Genomic DNA, 17,579 nt, shown 5'->3' with positions numbered 1-17,579 from the left:
AAAGTTGCAAAGGGAGCAATTGGAGAATATTCTGAGTTGGAACGGAGCCATAAGGATCGTGAAGTCCAGCTCTTAGGTCAGTGGACGCTGTGTGAACTGTACCCACAACCTGTACCCATAACGTGGTGTTATTAGCACCAGGCTCTAACCAACACCTCTCTCACTCTAAACAGCTTCTGATATTTCATCAGTTGAGGATGTGCAGACCTGTGATTTGGTGGTTATTGGTTATTATTTGTGGTAATTTTTACTAAAATGGTTTTCTAACTCAGTCCTCTCCATTGTCTGTGTCTTGAGCACACCAAACAACATCCAGTCAGGGCCCATTATTTAATGCATTAACAGTTATGCCAGGGAGATTCAGAATGATTACCTAAGTGATGGGCAGTCCTGCTACCTGGAAAATCATACTGTAGACAAAATATAAACATGTGATTATGAGGACAGGTGAAACTGAAGAAGGGTAGAAAACTGAACAATGAGAAAGCAAAGTGGTATATCACAGATCTAGAACTTTTTAGACTCCTTTCAAAGACAATTTCAAAAGTTTGTTTGGTTTTTTGGTGATTTTATTTGGCTAGCTAGTGTACGTCACTGCTCTGTGTACCTTCTAAGTTCAGTTAAGTTGTGTCCCTATTAATTTCAGTCAGTTTTTCATGTCATATTTACAGCATTTTCTGTTTGTGTTTGTTACAGTATTTAGAATTGAATGCTAAATTTATTTTTATTGTACTGCTAGGCTGTTCAGCTAATCCTTCCTACCTCCAGCACTTTCAGTTGTTGTTTATAACCTCTGACTATTGTAGTGATTTTGGTTTTTTTAAAAGGTTATTTCTGAACGGAAGGAGGAGTGGGTTTGTTTGTTTTGAGTTTGGATATTTTTTTCACCCTTCTTTTTAATTTTTAGGGTTTTTTTCTTTGGTTGGTTTTGGTTTTTAGGGTTTTTTTTTAGTTTTTTTCTTTTGTGTTTTTTTGTGGGGGGAGGGGTTCTACCTCTAGTTTCTTTCTTTTCCTCCTAATTTCACAGATTTATTCAAACTGTTTCACCACTGCAAATGCTTTTAACCTCCTCAGGCATTTTTATAGCAGATATGCTGAAAGACTATCATTATCTCATCATCAAATCATTTTGGGAGATCAAGTTGATAAACATTCATCATCATTGTAGAAAATCACATTAGTGGTTGGTATTTGGCCTCTAAAAGGCCTACCTTTATTCTTCTTAAAGATCCATTAATCTGCAAAATCTGGTGGGGTTTTTTTAGGCTTTTTTTTTACAGTTAATCTCTGTCACATCAGCAGAACTAATTTTATGTTTATTCTCAATCCACGAAGTTAGTATAATTTGTTTAAGTGCATCTTGCATTTGGGTGAATTACAAATGATAATTGAAGGGATCTTCTTCTGCTACTAAGGTGCCTTTCAGGCTTCTCCACTAATGAAGTCTGAAGTTTTCCTGATAGGGAGGATTTTTGTCAATAAAATAAGTGCTCTTAGGTGCTGCTTTCAGACTTTTTTAGGTATGTTAACTTTTCTTCTACTGAGAAGAGATTGTTGGAAATTATTTCACATGCTGGGATTGCACATCTTGTTTTTATTCATTGCATACGTATGCTTTCTCTGTTCTGTGGGGGACTTTGCTTTACAAGGTGATTCTGGTTTGTGTTTATTGAAATTGCTCTGGAAGGGAAAAAGAGGTGTTTGTCAGCTACTATTCATTAAAGGCCAGTTCAGATTAACAGCTTCTATAGCTCACTACTTTTGGTCAATTTTCTGTTTTCTTTTTGGTGCTTTCTACCAGATCTTACACAAGGCAAGTGTACTACAATATAGAGCCTTTCCAAGAGATCCTAGAAAGCCTGTTCTTTTATCATCTGCATTAGTGAGGCTAAAGGTTGGCACAGTTTAGTTGTTTTATCTTTGGATGAGCAGCCCTCCATTTCTGCACACTGCAAAGGCATCAGCCTCTTCATGTCTGCCACGTGTGATGACAGTCCAACTCTGCTCCTGATGATGGAAGGCAGACTTTGTGCCATCACGTTTTTATTTGGGTTGATACTTCTCTCTTACTATCTGTGTAGTTAGAATTACTTGTATTTTGTAACTTTAGGTACCTGACTGTGTCTTCGGGCATTTCCCAAAAGAAGCAGAGCCTTCTAGAAGGCTCCGTTAGAGAAGGGATCCCTGACTTCGGCTTCACCTTCACCACCTCCAACACACCCATCCATACCTTTGACTGTACCTCCCCTCCCACCCTTGGCACATGCACAGATATTTTTTTCACTACCATTCCCCTCAAGAATAAGCTATACAGAAGTCTGATTATGCTATTATATACTGTTTATGGTTCTAGATCATATAACTAAAAGCTTCTTGGACTAAATTTGCCCGTAGTGCTATTGCTATAGGCAACAACATTGCTTGCAGTGCTTGTAGCACTGATTTTTGCTACCCATCTGAATAACTCTAATCCCACTGCTTGCTGCCTTTTGGTTTTCTGAAGTCCAGGATGCAGTGCACCTCTTACATGTGAAACAAATTTTGTTGTTTGATTCTACCAAGCCTCTATCCCATATATACTGAATCCGTGCTGGAAAATCTGACTTTTTTGTATTAATCATGTAACCACATAATCATGGTCATAGTCACGTGTACATGCTTGCACCACTGTAACAGTAGGTATATTTACATATTATTTTATAGGTTTTTCTCTTTGCCTTTTTGCTGTTTTTACTGGTTAGCATATCCTGCTCCTGAATTGGCTTTCTTCTGCAGCAGAAGTTGAAGGGCTAAGGACATCTGAATGGGGCACATAGAGGATGTTATATTAAAAGATGACTTGGGTACTTCAAAAACAGGGGAAAGGTACAAGAAATAAAATAAGACTAGTGCTGAAGATAGAAGTTAATCTTAAATGATAGCACTATCAAATTTGCTCAGAGCAGATGACAAGAGAACGTGTTCCAGCACGTAAAATCCTGTCTGTGTTTTAGGTAGTGCTTAATTAAGAGTGACAATTTTGAAACTGCTATTTATAGTGTTCTACTGCTATGCCAGGATGCCACAGCAGCATGACAACTTTTTCAGAAGCATGGACTTAACCCCCTGAGTTTCATTTTCAAAGATGACTGAATGAGACCTTATTCCATAGGTGGCTTTGGAGGCTGTGCACACCCAGTTTAGTATGCACAGACAGTCTCTTGCAGTCAGAGACTGATTGCCCAGCTCTGTTTGTGGTAGGATAGAAGGACAATAGGCCTACAAAATCACACCTTATGCTGTGCTGGTGGAGCACTGTACTTGAAGCAGCAGTGCATGCTTTAGACATGCTTGGCTCTCAGAACTGAGGAAAAATGGCTTTTGTCAGGAATTCTGACATTTTGCCTATGTCTTTAGTGTAGGAAATGGAGCTGTGTCATGGCTGTTGTGCTTTCTAAGTTGGCCTGTTCATATACCCCTACCACCTGACCAGTGCTTTGCACTGATAGTTTCAGGTCAGCATGCTGGGAAATTCCTACTTGTCCTTAATTGTGTGAATTTTATAAATTGCCTTACTTTTCACCTTGATACGTCAAACTTTATCTCAGTCTCATGGAGGGAAGTGGTAGGGGCCTCTCCTTTAGCACTAGAATTGGAAAAGCTAGTGGTTTGTACGAAAGTCTGTTATAGGAAAAAGTCTGCCAGACAAAAACACGAGAAAGGAGCCATTGAACAAATGAACCAAATCTGCACAGCTTACAGTATGATGCTTCATAAAGTGATCTTCTCACTGTAATTGATACTACAAGTTTGATAAGTACTTTGCCATATGAAATGGACTGCCTTTCAGATAAACTTCCCAGGTATGTGCTGGGGAATCTTAAAAGCAGATGAAGCAAACAAACCAGTATTAAAATAGGATTTTTCTTCAGTTGCAGATTTATTCCTCCATTAGTAATTCCTTTGTAATTACTTTTTTATGTGACATTATTCACCTTCCTTTTCTGTCCTAGTTGACACTAAAAGCACAGGAGATGATTGATGCACAGTTATTAATGAAAAATGTTTTTAGATGTCTCTTAAAGGTAATGGGCAGACATCACAACTGGCATTATAGACTTCTTACATAAGTGTGTATTCATGCAGCAGTGACATAGGGTTGCATTTTCTCTTGATTTATTTATTGAGGCTGATAACTTGTTTACTAGGCTGAGTGTTTGTCTTTGGCTCTGACTGATATGGAATAGCATCCGGAAGTGGTTCTCAATCATAAGAATTATCTGTAAGCTGTTACTGTTCTCATTGTCAAAAAATGTAGAATCAGGATGTGGTAATTGCTGACCATACTCTTAATGTTACTTTTCCCTGTTTTTTTATTTCAATTGTCTTTCAGCACTTCTTCTCCCCTACAATCCCCATTATCCTCCATACTGTTGTTTCAGTGCAGGGATTTTTTTGAGAAATTTCAGCTATTTCTACGGAGGCCACTAATGGATGGTGACTTCATATCTTTGGAAAAAGTATATTGTATATTGATAATGCAAAACTACTCAAACAGAAGTTGCTGTAGGTTACTGAAATTTGTCTGCTAGTCAAGGATGATGCGTGACCAAAGAATGTACTTTCTGCAGCCTTGCCAGCATCAAAGCCAAGTGTGTGTGTAAGACTGGAATGTGTGTCTGGAAGGCATAGGCCTAAGCCTAGTCCTTTTTATAACTAGTGCTGTTAAACTGAATTTATGCTCAGTGCTGCTGAGAGGATATGTTTCTTCTGCAGACCAGCAGACTGAATTCTTACTGGCTTTTTTTTTCTTTTTACTGCCTCCTACAGAGGCTGCAAGTCGTGCCATAGTCCAGTTTCTGGAGGTCAATCAAAGTGAAGAAGCAAGTAGAGGTTGGATGCTGCTCACCACAATCAATTTACTAGCTTCATCAGGACAGGTTAGTCTGAAACAGCAAAGCTAAAAATAAATTACAGAGTAGAATAGACAAAGCAATAATAAAATTAATTACATGAACACTCACCAAAAGATGTAATAATATTCTGCTTTTCTGTGTTAAGATACTCTTTCTCTTATATTGCCACAGGACTTATGATTTAGCTCATTGTGGTTTCAGTTGCATGAAAAAAGAGTAGTTTTGAGACTTTAATTTATAATGCTTTGAATAATGCATGCAACTTTTATTGCTGCCCAAAGGCTTCTCTTACATACTGCTGCTTAGTGCCCCATGAGATGCATGGCACATAGAGCACCTAAATAGTTCAGACCTTGAACTTTGCACACCTCACAGGAGGAGGGCCACAGCATTTGCAAAAAGCAAGGCCAGCAGCAGTGATTTAATGGGAGTGGTAGTGAATCATTCCTGCATGTGCTGCACACCAGAGAGCTGTCTCTGGCTGTATGCTGGGCAGCTGTGTGGTTTGTTATTTCTGCTTTAATGTGCCTTTGTAATTCAGCACATCATCTTAACTCTGTTTTAGTATGTCACCAGCCTCCATGTCAGTTTATCTTTTCTTCCCACTGATGCTTTCATATTTTCTACTACCTTGCTTCTTACAGCTTCTTATGCATTCTTGCCAAAGGAGAGCATAAATTGAATAGTCCTCCTCCCACTCCCATTTCTTCTGTTAGGAAGAATTGATAGCTGATAAGGGGCTTGGCTGAAGGTCTTGTAATTAACTTGTTAACTTCTGTTGGCAGAGACTGACAGGTTTTGCTTCTGTCCTGTGCATTGACTGCTCTGAACTGTGGCTATGAGATGCTGTTGTCATGTAAATAAATCATCCTATTTTTAAAATTACTGTTTGGATAGGCACTCAAGAATCGATGGTGAATCTGTACTGCTGTGTCAACACCTCACCAAAGTGTGAGAAGGAAAAAAAACCAGCATTTCACTCAACTGCATTATTATTGATGTTTGGAATATATAATATGCTGAACTGGAATTTTTCACTGTGTTTTTTTCTTCCTCAGAAAACTGTGGACTGCATGACTACAATGTCAGTGCCTTCCACACTTGTTAAATGTCTGTATCTGTTTTTTGACCTTCCACACGTGCCTGAGGTAGTTGGAGGAGCACAGAATGAACTACCTCTCGCAGAGCGCCGAGCGCTACTACAGAAAGTCTTTGTACAGGTAAGAAAGTAAAAAAGGTCAGGGAATTTGCAAGAGGAATGTAAATACTTAATGTGAACAAAGTCTAGAAACTTTTCACTTGAGCCACATTTTACTCTTCCTTGATTCTTAAAAAACTGATAGTTAAGAGAGAGGTGGATTTTCCTGCAAGCACAGTTGAGGTTAAATTCCCACTCCTTCTCTAGTTTTTGTCTTTGACAAATACCTCCTGCACAGAAATCTGTGCATCTCTTCTGCACAGATGTTTAAAAGGAGCAACGTGTGGACTACTATTCTTTTTTCATCCAACTGGTCCTAGTACTTGTTATCTTTGGCTGTTACTGATTGAAATAGATGTAGTAAAAAACATTAGTATTGATAATAAAGTGGTGCTCTCAAATGAACTGACTGGAATGAGTGAGGTTTCAGACCTCCCCATTCAGTTGCAGACAACCTCTCTCCAGTTTTCTGGGAGGGAGCCTGAGTTTTTCCTGCACAAGATGCAAGAAATCAGACATCTCAAAACATGCAGAAAAGGGAGCATGACATAGTAGCTTCACTTGGCTTCATTTTTCTTGGTTTTGGTAATTAGGAAATTCACATCCCGGTGCCAGTTACTCAGGTAGGTCTGCAGTTTTGCTGTAGCTTTTCCTGACAAACTTAATTTGACCAAGATGTTATGGTTGCTGCTCTGCCAACAACCCATAAATAGCCTTCTTCCTGCATTAGGAAGGAATACAGTTTGCCTCACAGAGCTTCTCCCCCAGTTCAAAATTTAAACCTGCAAATTAGGTAACTGGCAGATTCTCCAAGAAAGGAATATTCTGGTGTCCATGCAAATATGCTGTGTCAGCCTAAGAGATTTAAATTCTGCTTCCAGTCTTCTGGTGAGCATTTTAAACTGAACTGGGACTTGAAATAACCATACGTCAAATAACCTTGTCTTATGTTCAAAGTACAGAAACACACAAAGGGAAAGCGGCACATTACCTTTTTTGATGTGTTTCCTTAGTGGAAGAATGTTTCAACTTTTACTAAGTCTGGGCAAAATTAGCAGTGATAAAGGTATTAATGCTAGTTGTTTAATGACTTCCTATTTCAGATCCTAGTAAAATTGTGCAGTTTTGTGTCCCCGGCAGAAGAACTGGCTCAGAAGGATGATCTCCAGCTTCTATTCAGTGCAATAACCTCATGGTGCCCTCCCTATAACCTGCCTTGGAGGAAGAGTGCAGGAGAAGTACTAATGACCATATCTCGTCATGGCCTTAGTGTCAATGTAGTGAAATACATCCATGGTATGTGTCTTTCTTTAGTATTGGGATTTTTTCCTGCTCTTCTTTCATAGTTTTCTTATTTGGGAAATAGCCATTAAAATAATAGGGAAGCTTCTAGGCTTTTAGTTTGGACATGTGCTTATTTACATACAGGTAACATTTCTAGGCTGTTGTGTAGTGAGAGAAGTGATCTTAGCTGAGTCTGTCTCATTCACATTTCAGTTTAACCTGGAATTACTGTTTTCTCTCATGTTTTGGTGTAGAGTTCATGATAATGAAAAGGAAAGGCTTTCAGTAACTGCCTGTATTGAAAAATAATTGCTGTGAAGATGCATTATTTCTTAGGAGGCAGCTGTCTTCCTCCCCTTGTGGTCCAGCCCAGCTTTCCCGACCCAAGAATGTTGTTTTTAGGCCTGGCCCATGGAGGCTCTTTTCTTGGCTGAGAACCATACCTGTACTGGATGGATTTGGAGCCCTTATGCTTTTCCTGGTCTTTCACTGACTGGATTGCTGACCCTTCAGTCACCCTGCATTTCTTCTGCCAGGCACTCATCTTCCCCACCTTGGCTTACAGATTATAGAATGAAGATTTTGTGCATGCTGAAGGCCAAGTTAAAGTTATCTCATGGGCTTAAATCTGCCTGTAAGTCACTAAATGAATGAAGCATCCAGAATCATTCCAGTTTGTCTCCTGTCCATTTGTTAAGACAAGAAGATCCTGGCTGTTGCTGGCATGGAAACTGTAGTGTACAGGGACATTTGTGTAGCTGGTTACAGATTTTGGTAGCTAATTGAAAGTAGTACTTTATTCATCATCTATCTTTGCAAGGAGCTGGTAAAGAGGGAGGTGCCAAGCTGGTTCCACAACAACTTGCAGATGAAAACCAGTGTTGGAGAAGATATTAGCTGCCTGGAAGCAGCTTTGCATACAAATTATTATTTTTGCATTAATTGAAAACCACATGGGTGTTTAGGTATGCAGGACTTGAGGTAAGAAATCTGATAAAATATGTTTCTAATATTATATTTAAGACTTTTAGACTGTAGGGCTACATAAGAAGCATTTGTAGTTTTTAAAGTGGACTAACTGTTGGAGTGAACAAACATCCTTAAAACATCCATTTTAGCAGTGTACACCTACTGGAAAAGAAGAAACCCACAATTTTGGACTGCTCACAACCTGAGAAGCAAGTAGCTGCAAAGCTCCATATTTATCGTTTATTGAATACATCAGCCTGCTCCCACATATTTCACAGAAAATTCAGTCTTTTTCTTTTTTTTGTGCTAGCAGTGTGTTTCCAATTCCAGTCAAAAAGATATGAATGTTCAGTATCACTCAAAGCACAGCATAGTCACCAGCTGAGTGTTTTTAGGTAGGACTTACAAGGTGATAGGTTTCTGGTGGGCTTTTGATGAGTGTAGAAGGTGTATGTACACATGTGAAGCTGTTATTAAGTGCAACAAAGGAAATAACTGGAGTTTTGACTGTCATTTGGCATGTTACAGCTGCTACCATTATTGCTTCCCTATGGGCTTGATCCATAGTGGAGGGAAGCTGGCATGTGAAAAAATACTCTAGGCTCTTTAAGAAGTGAAATGGTGTCTTAAAAAGAAAACCAGTCAGCATTGCCGCTTTCTTTTTTTGTTAAAAAAGTGAACCTGACTTAAGAGATAACATCTGTCACAAGGCTTAACTTACATTCAGAAAAAATTTAAGATATTTCATCATATGCAAAGAAGCATCCTTTCACGCTCTCATGCTCTGATTTAACCTTTGGGAAATTTTTTTATCAGTCTAGCTAGAAAGATTTGTGCTTGTGTTGTGCATACTGCAAAGTTAAAATAGCAAATAATTAAAGGGAGCATCTTTAAAACAGCTGGCAACTTAAAATCTCACTACAGATTTGAGAAAACTTTGTTACTGACCTAATGAACTGATGGAATATGAGATAACACTTCAAATCACTGCTTTGTATAACTTTGTGTTTTAAAACAAAAAAATACAGTTTAGAATTACTTACAGTTGCCATATTTGTCTTTTTATTCTGTTGAGTTCTCTGGTCAGACATTTTAGGTAAAAATTAGTATTTATCTACGCAGTTTCCTCCTTACAAGAGTAAATGTTGTAAAAGGGAGGAAGAGGTTGCCAAAAAAAGGTTAGGGTTCTGATCCAAAGCCACTTGAAAATCCTTCTCATCCTCAAGTGGTATTAAGTGTTCTGTGACAAGAGATACTTGAATAAGTTATTACCTTATTGTTGTGTTTTGTGTGTTGCTTATGCTTCTTGCTGTCCTTAATGTCAGTAAAATTCTAAATTTCTCCACTGCAATTCTTTTCAGAAAAGGAATGTTTGTCCACATGTGTCCAGAACATGCAGCAGTCTGATGACCTTTCTCCCCTAGAAATAGTTGAGATGTTTGCTGGACTTTCTTGTTTTCTCAAAGACTCCAGTGATGTATCCCAAACATTGTTGGATGATTTTAGGATATGGCAAGGATACAACTTCCTCTGTGACCTCCTCCTCAGGTAGGCAAAAATGCTTGAAGAAATGCAGACATATCACTGGGCATTTTTCAAAAAAGATTTCTTATAAAGAGTAGATGAATAGGTTTAAACAAGTAAGTGATTATCGATCATTATGGAGTTAAGATATTAGGACCAAAACATTGAATTCTGTGTTTCTCTCCATTGACGAAACTTTTAATTTTTTGTTCTTTAGTACTGTTTATTACTAAATGTTTCTTGCTTTGGAAATACAGCAGTTGCTTAAAAAAACTGGTACTAAATATTTAGAGAGAATCCAGAACATAAAATTTTGGCTGCAACTAGTGATTTTTGAGTTTGGTTGGAGTTTGTTTTGTCTAAGGAAATGGTTTAGTGGTGGGCTTGGCTGTGTTGGGCTAACAGCTGGACTCAATGATCTTGAAGGTCTTTTCCAACCTAAATAATTCGATAATTATTGTGTCATCACGCTACCATAATGAAAAATCCCATATGTAAATGTGGGGAATGCCACAAGGGAATAGGTTTTTTTTTCCTAATTAAAAATTCTTCTAAGCTGCTAATGCATTAAAAAATATGGTAATGAAAATGCCTGCCCAAAAAACCTTCAGTATGTGATCTATCCATGATCTCTCTTCTCATTTCCATGAAAGAAATTTCTTTAATTTACTGACTGAGAAAGAAGAGTGTCTCTTGCTTTATTTGAGTAAAATCTGTGAGCAGACAATGTTGCTTTGATTGAATATGAAGTTCTGAAGAAGAATGCGTAGCTGTTGCTATTGTAAAATATATCTATTTTACAAATACAGGGTACATACTTGGTAACTAGAAGTATACACCTTACAAAGTATATTTGGGTCAAAGATGCTTAAGACATTATTACTGAGAAATGCTAATGTTGTTATCTCCCTATTTTTGGTGTTAGTATGCTGAGTCTTGGCACCCAAATATTTGAACTAAATTTTCCACTACATTGTATACTTCTGTTTATTGTTTGTTTATTTTAAATGGATACCAGACATAGACATGACATTTGACATTTTTAGTCACACTTAAAATTACTCATGTTACCTTTGGTACCACAAAAGCTAAAGCACCTGTTAAGGAATTGTTATTTTTCTTGTTCTATAATTGGAGTTTTGGAGTATGTTATATTCACTAATGCATTAATTCAAAATAGTATTATTCAAATGCAGTTGTGTTCCAGAAACTGTCAGCCAGAGTTTAGGGGAAATATGAGGGGAATGTGCTGTCATGTTACATGTTGAGGTACAAAAGTGATTTACTGTAGATCAAGTGCTTTAAACAAATTCTCTCCTGAGCTTGTTCATCCTTAAATCAAAGAATGGGGGATTCCTGCCAAATGTATAGGAAGACTAAGGATTTGCATGTCTCATTGAAAAAGGAGGACACCTGGCATCATCAGGTGACATCAGTAAATGTTAATAGCCTAGGAATGTGTTATCCTAATTTCTTCCTGAAGGGGTTTTCTAGAAGAAAATAGTTCTTTTCAAAAAACAATGATTTTGAATGAGCCTGTGCATTGGTCAATGATGGACCACCGAGTTTTGGCTCAAACCTACCCACAGAGACTTGCTTAGCTCTGGGGCACTTTTATGATGATAACTGTCATGTAAGGGTATGAAATCTGGACACTGGGTTTCAAGCTGCAAAGAGGAAAGTCTTTGGAGCTGGAAAACCAGAAGGATGTGTGAAGAAGGTGGCTCAGTAAGAAATTGCAGAAAATCTATGAGGGCAAGAGGAGCACTTTGGAAATTTCATCTGGATGATGTGAAAGGGCAGGGCGTGTGGAGAATTAGTACAATAATAGGTGAGCTCTGTGCTTCTGTAGTGACTGTTTGCAGGAGGTTTTTGTTTGAGCGAGGTTCCTTCCTCAGCTGCATCTGACTGAGAAGATGAAGGACGCAGATTGAGCTGCTTGTAAAGGGCTCCAACAATCATTTGTCAGCAAGAAGCCAAACAGAGCTTGCACTGCCTGAATCTATAGAAGAACATGGTCCCAAGTTTACTACTGAGCTCTACAGAGCTAATAAATAATTAAGCATGGTTTTATTTGTGGTGAAGTAGCAGGAAAATGAGGATGGTGTTATGATTCAGAGTCAGTTTTTAGGTTTGGTCTGATGGTGTGTTCCTGTCAGTAAGCAATGGTTGGGATGGAATGTTAACATTTCTGTTCTCTCGTGCTTCATCCCATGCTTGTGAGTGCTAGGCCTTTACCAAGATACCATTTCATTAGCACAAAATAATCACTCTCAAAGTGGCAGATGTAGTCCACCAAGTTAATTACAGATCTGTTTAATTACAGACTATCCATGTACTTTTCTATACAGTATCTTCATGTCTGTGAGAGGATTTTTAATGTAATTTTCATGTCTCTTGGTTTTTAGCAGACTGTTGAGTTCAAGGAGAGATTTATGAGGTAAATTCCTATGGCAAATAACTGTTTGCTCTTTTAAGTCCAGTGTTTGACTAACCTAATGGTATGACATATGGACATGGAAAATACTGTAGGAATCAGGCAGCAAAATTAGTCTCTAAACTGATAGAATAAAACAGATCTTACCAAAATGTTTTGAGTTCAGATAAACTAGTGCTGCTAACTTGATCCTATTGTATTTTCTTTAGATTAGAACAGGCAAAAGAAGCTGAATCTAAGGATGCTTTGAAAGATTTAGTTAATTTGATAACTTCCTTAACAACATACGGTGTCAATGAATTAAAGCCAGCTGGTGTTACCACTGGAGTACCTTTCCTGCTACCTGGATTTGCAGTCCCACAACCTGCAGGCAAAGGTGAGTCTGCTTTCTTTCTCTCTCTGTTAGCTTTTTTGTTGTTTAAGTGCAAATTACAAGATACAGAGCAGCTATGTATTGCACAAACCCTTTGCAACTAAGTCTAGGTTCTTTATCTAAGCTTGTGTATAAAATTATATTTGAGACCATTATTTGGTCTCAGATATTTTATTATGGGATTGGTACCCAAAGAAAAAAGCTTAGGACTTTTGTCTTTGAGGACAGGTCCAGCCTCTTCACTGCAAAGATTTCTACATGGAGATTTGAAGAGATTATCTTAATGGAAAGATGCACTGATTTGATTTATAGTGTTTTAAGCTGCTCTCTTACTAAATTGATATGAATGGCTGATGTGTTGGCTTGATTTTTTTTTTCTTTTTTTTTGTAAAATCCTTTCCCTACTTCACATTGCTTTCTGTTAGCTTTTGTCAGCTTAGGCAAATGTAACTTGTGAGCTAAAATCTGTTATTTCATCACCAGTGTGATAAGAATGATAAAATTTGTGGTGTGCTTGAAACCACAGTCAATTACAATTAGGAGAGAAGGTTGAGGAATGTCTTGGGGGAGAAAGGGTTATATAAAAATAAACTTATGTTCCATATCCTGTCCATAAAATTAAAATTCAGGTTAGTCTTGTATGTAGCTAAGGAGTTTGGAATTTAATGGTGACTGTGGAGCTACTTCGTTGAACTTTTATGAGATATACCACTGCACAAGAAAAGTTTGTTCTAGGATTGCACTGATAGATGTATAAACTAATGAATATACATCCTAGGTTCCTTGGGCAGTGGCTTCCTTTCTCTGCTATGGAGAGAGTTCATTGTTCTAAGGAATTGTTTTTCTTTTGCACTAAATAGAGAAAGAAGGTGAACACTCAGGAGTTTAGTTTCTCCATGTTTTGATAATAATATTAATTTTTTTTTAGGTGAATCAGCTTTTCTGATACAATATTATGAGAGAACCATGGTCAGTTGCAATCTGCAAAAGAGTTCTTTAACTTTGTGGTATTTGTCAGGACATCTCTGTTCCTTTTACCTGCTTTTCATAAAGTTGGCAAATTGTCTTTTTATGAAGACTGTGTTTTCTCAATTTACTGATTTTCTCAATTATTTCCATTTAAATAATTTTAGTTCTTGAACTGTGAAAAGCTGGTTAGAATTTGATTTATTCAGGGGTCTTCCTGATAAATCAAAAATAATTTATTAATCTACTTGATTGCCTGGAACAACTGTTGATACTAAGTTGGAATATTAGTAGTTTTGTCTGGCACTGTTATGTTCCTGTCACATTTAATAAGCCCTAAATCCCCTCATTTGAACATTTTTCATAGTAAAGATAGCATGTAAAGAAGTCCTTTTAGGAACAACTGTGTTATAACTAATATTCTTCCAGATGTGAAATTGTTCCAATGTTCATTTATAAGGGAGTTTTCTCTTGCCTCCTGGAAAAATACTGAAATGGAAGGTGGAGAGACTAGGCATGAAGATAATTGAATTTAGTTCAATTAGACAATTTAGTTTACAAAAATGAAGACAGTAGCATGCCATAGCAATGTGCTAATAATACATTAGAATTTTTTGTTTATGAAAGGAGTTTTCAAATTAGGTTAACAGTTTGCATATACCTTTATTTGTGGAAAAAAAAAAAAGATTTTATTGTTAAAACTTCCTAAATGCTTTGTTTAGAATGTCTTTAAAGTTCTCACTCTTGATTGTATGTTTTGATAGTTATTTTTATTTTTTACCGTTAGTTGTTTTCTGTATTGTGGGATCTATCCACTGTGTCTTGTACTATTCCTACAGAAGTTTAAAAAGTCAAATTTGAGACATCTTTTGAGTAGAATAATATCTACCCATAGAAAATTTTGGGGCACACTCATAAATGGTGCATTTGTTAGCTGAGTGAATGAGATTTCAATCAACTTGAAGGTACTTACAAGAAGAAATGTGACTGAGCTTTAAAGCTGTGAGGTGTTTGTGTGCTAATATTGCAGCTACTTTATATTTTACAACTCTTTCCCTGTGTTTCAATTCCTTAATTGTTAATAGTGCTGGACCCTGCCAAAGGTTTTTAATACCCAGCTGCAAGGGCTGTGTTCTACATTATGAAATACAGAACATATTGCTGTTGCTATAATGAATTCTCCTATGGCCTGGCTACGTGATGGGAAGCCTTTGTTTTGTCTCTAGGACTGTATCCTGTTTTAACACTAAATAAATGTACTTACCTATTTTAAATAAATTATCTTTGATAGGCATCTTTAGCTGCTTACATAAACTCTTATTATCAAAGATGCCATCTTAAAGAATAGTAGGTTGTGGAATTCGCAGTGTAAGTGGTTGTGCAGAGGCTTTTTTGAAGTTAATTTTAATGACTTTTTTATTAAAAGTGACATCATACATTATTATTTTATTCCTACTTATTAAAATGCATAGGTCATTATTAATAAGTGTAGTCATTGTTTATGATGATTAAGAACTTTCTCTTTCCTTTTTCCTCCCATCCCACTTTGTTTCCTGATTTAGGTCATAGTGTGAGGAATATTCAAGCATTTTCTGTACTCCAGAATGCATTTTTGAGAGCAAAAACCAACTATCTAGCACAAATCATCCTTGATGCCATCACGAATATTTATATGGCGGACAATGCCAACTACTTCATTTTGGAATCGCAGCACACATTGTCTCAGTTTGCAGAGAAAATTCCTAAACTTCCAGAAGTGCAGACCAAATACTTTGAGATGCTGGAGTTGGTTGTCTTCAGCTTGAATTACATACCCTGTAAAGAACTGATCAGTGTGAGCATCCTTTTAAAATCCAGCACTTCTTTTCAGTGTAGCATCATTGCCATGAAGACACTCTTGAAGTTCACCCGTCATGATTACATCTTCAAGGATGTCTTCAGGGAAGTGGGTCTTCTGGAGGTGATGGTAAATCTTCTTCATAAATATGCAGCCCTTTTGAAAGATCCTGCTCAAGCACTGAATGATCAAGGTAGTGTGTGCATTTCCATTTTTCTAATACTTGTCTTTTTTTGGCTGGAAATAGTAGAGTCTACCATTTATGAGAAATGGGAGAGTCTAAATATGTACCTCAAGGGCTGAATTCTGCTGAGGACTACTGTGCCATCTTAAAATCTCATTGAAATTGCTTCTCTCAATTTCTTGAGATAAACTTTAATGAATGATACTGTATGAATGCAAAGTAGTACAAATTCATATTTTCCTTTCTAAGTGTTTTTTTGATGTACTGGTTCAATATTAGTTACTTAATGTGAAAAAAGTATAGGGGCAATACATAACATCACTGTTCTTCTTAACAAAATGTACTTATATAACGTCGTGTTTAGCCCCAACTTTGAAAAAATACTATAGATTGCATATCTGAGCTCTTAATAGGAGACTTTTTTATAAGCTGGGTCTATATTTTTCTAAGCGTTAAAAAAAAAATAAATTCGGATCAGTTATCTCCAGACTGGAGCATCGCAGATAAGCTGCACAGGTGCTGGGCCTCCAGAGCAGTCTCTGCCACGTGACATAGGAGCCTACATGCACACACAGACAATCTTTTTTACATTCTTCGTTCAAACTGCAATCGAGCTTGTGTGCATCAGTGGCACTTAAGTTTTAACCATAACTGCTGTGTGTTTCACCTGGGTTTAATTGTATGAAGCTTCATTAGTGAGTGGTAGCTATAGGTTAGTTAGAAAGCTTTATTCCCCTCAACTCCATTGGAAAACACATCAGTTCTTATGTTCCTGTAAATAAATATATGAAACTGTCATCTAATCAGGGTGCATGTCCTTCTGTTGGGGGCTTACTTTCTGTTGGGGCTTACTTTTTATTAGAGTAATTTAAAATAACCAAAACCCCACTATTTTTCCTGGAGTGTTTCTCTACGTGTACTATGCCAATTGCCGTGTTGATCTGCTGCACCTGTTGAGCAATCAGCACATTTGCTGTAATTATGTGAGTGTAGTTTTGTGGGTTTTGTGTAGAATTTCTCTTTTCAAGTACTGAAAACTGAACAAGAACAGATGTAGTTAATCTTCAACTGCTGTAGTTTTGTGGCTTGAAGAAACAGTAGCTGCAATGTCAGGCACTCACGGTGGAGCTCACAGTGCTCTAAATCCTCAGTTTAAATTCTTGTCTTTATAAAATTAACTTTTCATATGATTCATAGTTAAGCTTTCCCAGGAATGCATGTGTAGACTAAACCTCAGCTTGCTTTGGAAAATGGTGGGGCTGCATGCTCTCTGGGGAAGCAAAGAAAATAAAAGTGTTGGTGGAAATTATTAAGAAGCATCTTTGAAAAGAGTGATATTTTCTATGACTTTGGCTTCAAATTTTTTTTAGTGGATTCAAGAAACAGTTCATTTGAGGACCAAAAGCAGCTGGCTTTATTGGTTATGGAGACCCTAACAGTACTACTACAAGGATCAAACACAAATGCAGGTGAGTGAAGAGGCCGTTGTCAAGATATGTATAAAGAAAATCATGTCTTGACTTTATATCTTCAGGCCAGTACTCAAATACACTGAAATGCACTTTTGCTCTGGCCAGATTTTCCCAGCAAAGAGAATAGACAGCATAGCCTAGAGTGCATAAAATAAGGAGAATAAGACAGTGTTTTACTTAAATTTCTTTAGTATTGTTTACTTGAAGGCAAAGTAAGACCACACCCCATCACTCTTCAACAGTACTATAATAATTCATGTTAGTGCTTGTTAGACTGTTTGGATATTCAAAAATTTAAGCACATAATTAGAAATGTAGTCCAGTGTTCATTGTGTCATGTCTACTTAATGTAATGACTTTAATTAAAGATGTTTTTTCATATTCATTAAAGAGTTATTCCCAGTCAGTATGTACAAACAGGGCTCTGTTACAATTGTCCT

At 37.2% G+C, this 17,579-nt stretch overlaps 1 protein-coding gene across 9 annotated transcripts in view; it reads left to right on the top strand.

Moving 5' to 3' along the window:
- Positions 1–17,579, top strand: part of WDFY3 (WD repeat and FYVE domain containing 3) — a 152,163-nt gene that overhangs the window by 59,820 nt on the left and 74,764 nt on the right. For all 9 annotated transcript variants that reach the window (XM_077783021.1, XM_077783020.1, XM_021541464.3 and 6 more), the window contains 7 exons: positions 4,810–4,919; positions 5,954–6,115; positions 7,197–7,389; positions 9,708–9,894; positions 12,517–12,683; positions 15,209–15,676; positions 17,038–17,136. In XM_077783021.1, coding sequence (XP_077639147.1) covers positions 4,810–4,919; positions 5,954–6,115; positions 7,197–7,389; positions 9,708–9,894; positions 12,517–12,683; positions 15,209–15,676; positions 17,038–17,136 — 1,386 coding nt within the window. The remainder of the gene's footprint in view (positions 1–4,809; positions 4,920–5,953; positions 6,116–7,196; positions 7,390–9,707; positions 9,895–12,516; positions 12,684–15,208; positions 15,677–17,037; positions 17,137–17,579) is intronic.

Source organism: Lonchura striata, chromosome 4, assembly GCF_046129695.1.
Source record: "Lonchura striata isolate bLonStr1 chromosome 4, bLonStr1.mat, whole genome shotgun sequence".
Taxonomy (NCBI): domain Eukaryota; kingdom Metazoa; phylum Chordata; class Aves; order Passeriformes; family Estrildidae; genus Lonchura; species Lonchura striata.
Note: the sequence above shows the minus strand (reverse complement) of the source record. Positions and strands in the feature narration are given on the sequence as shown.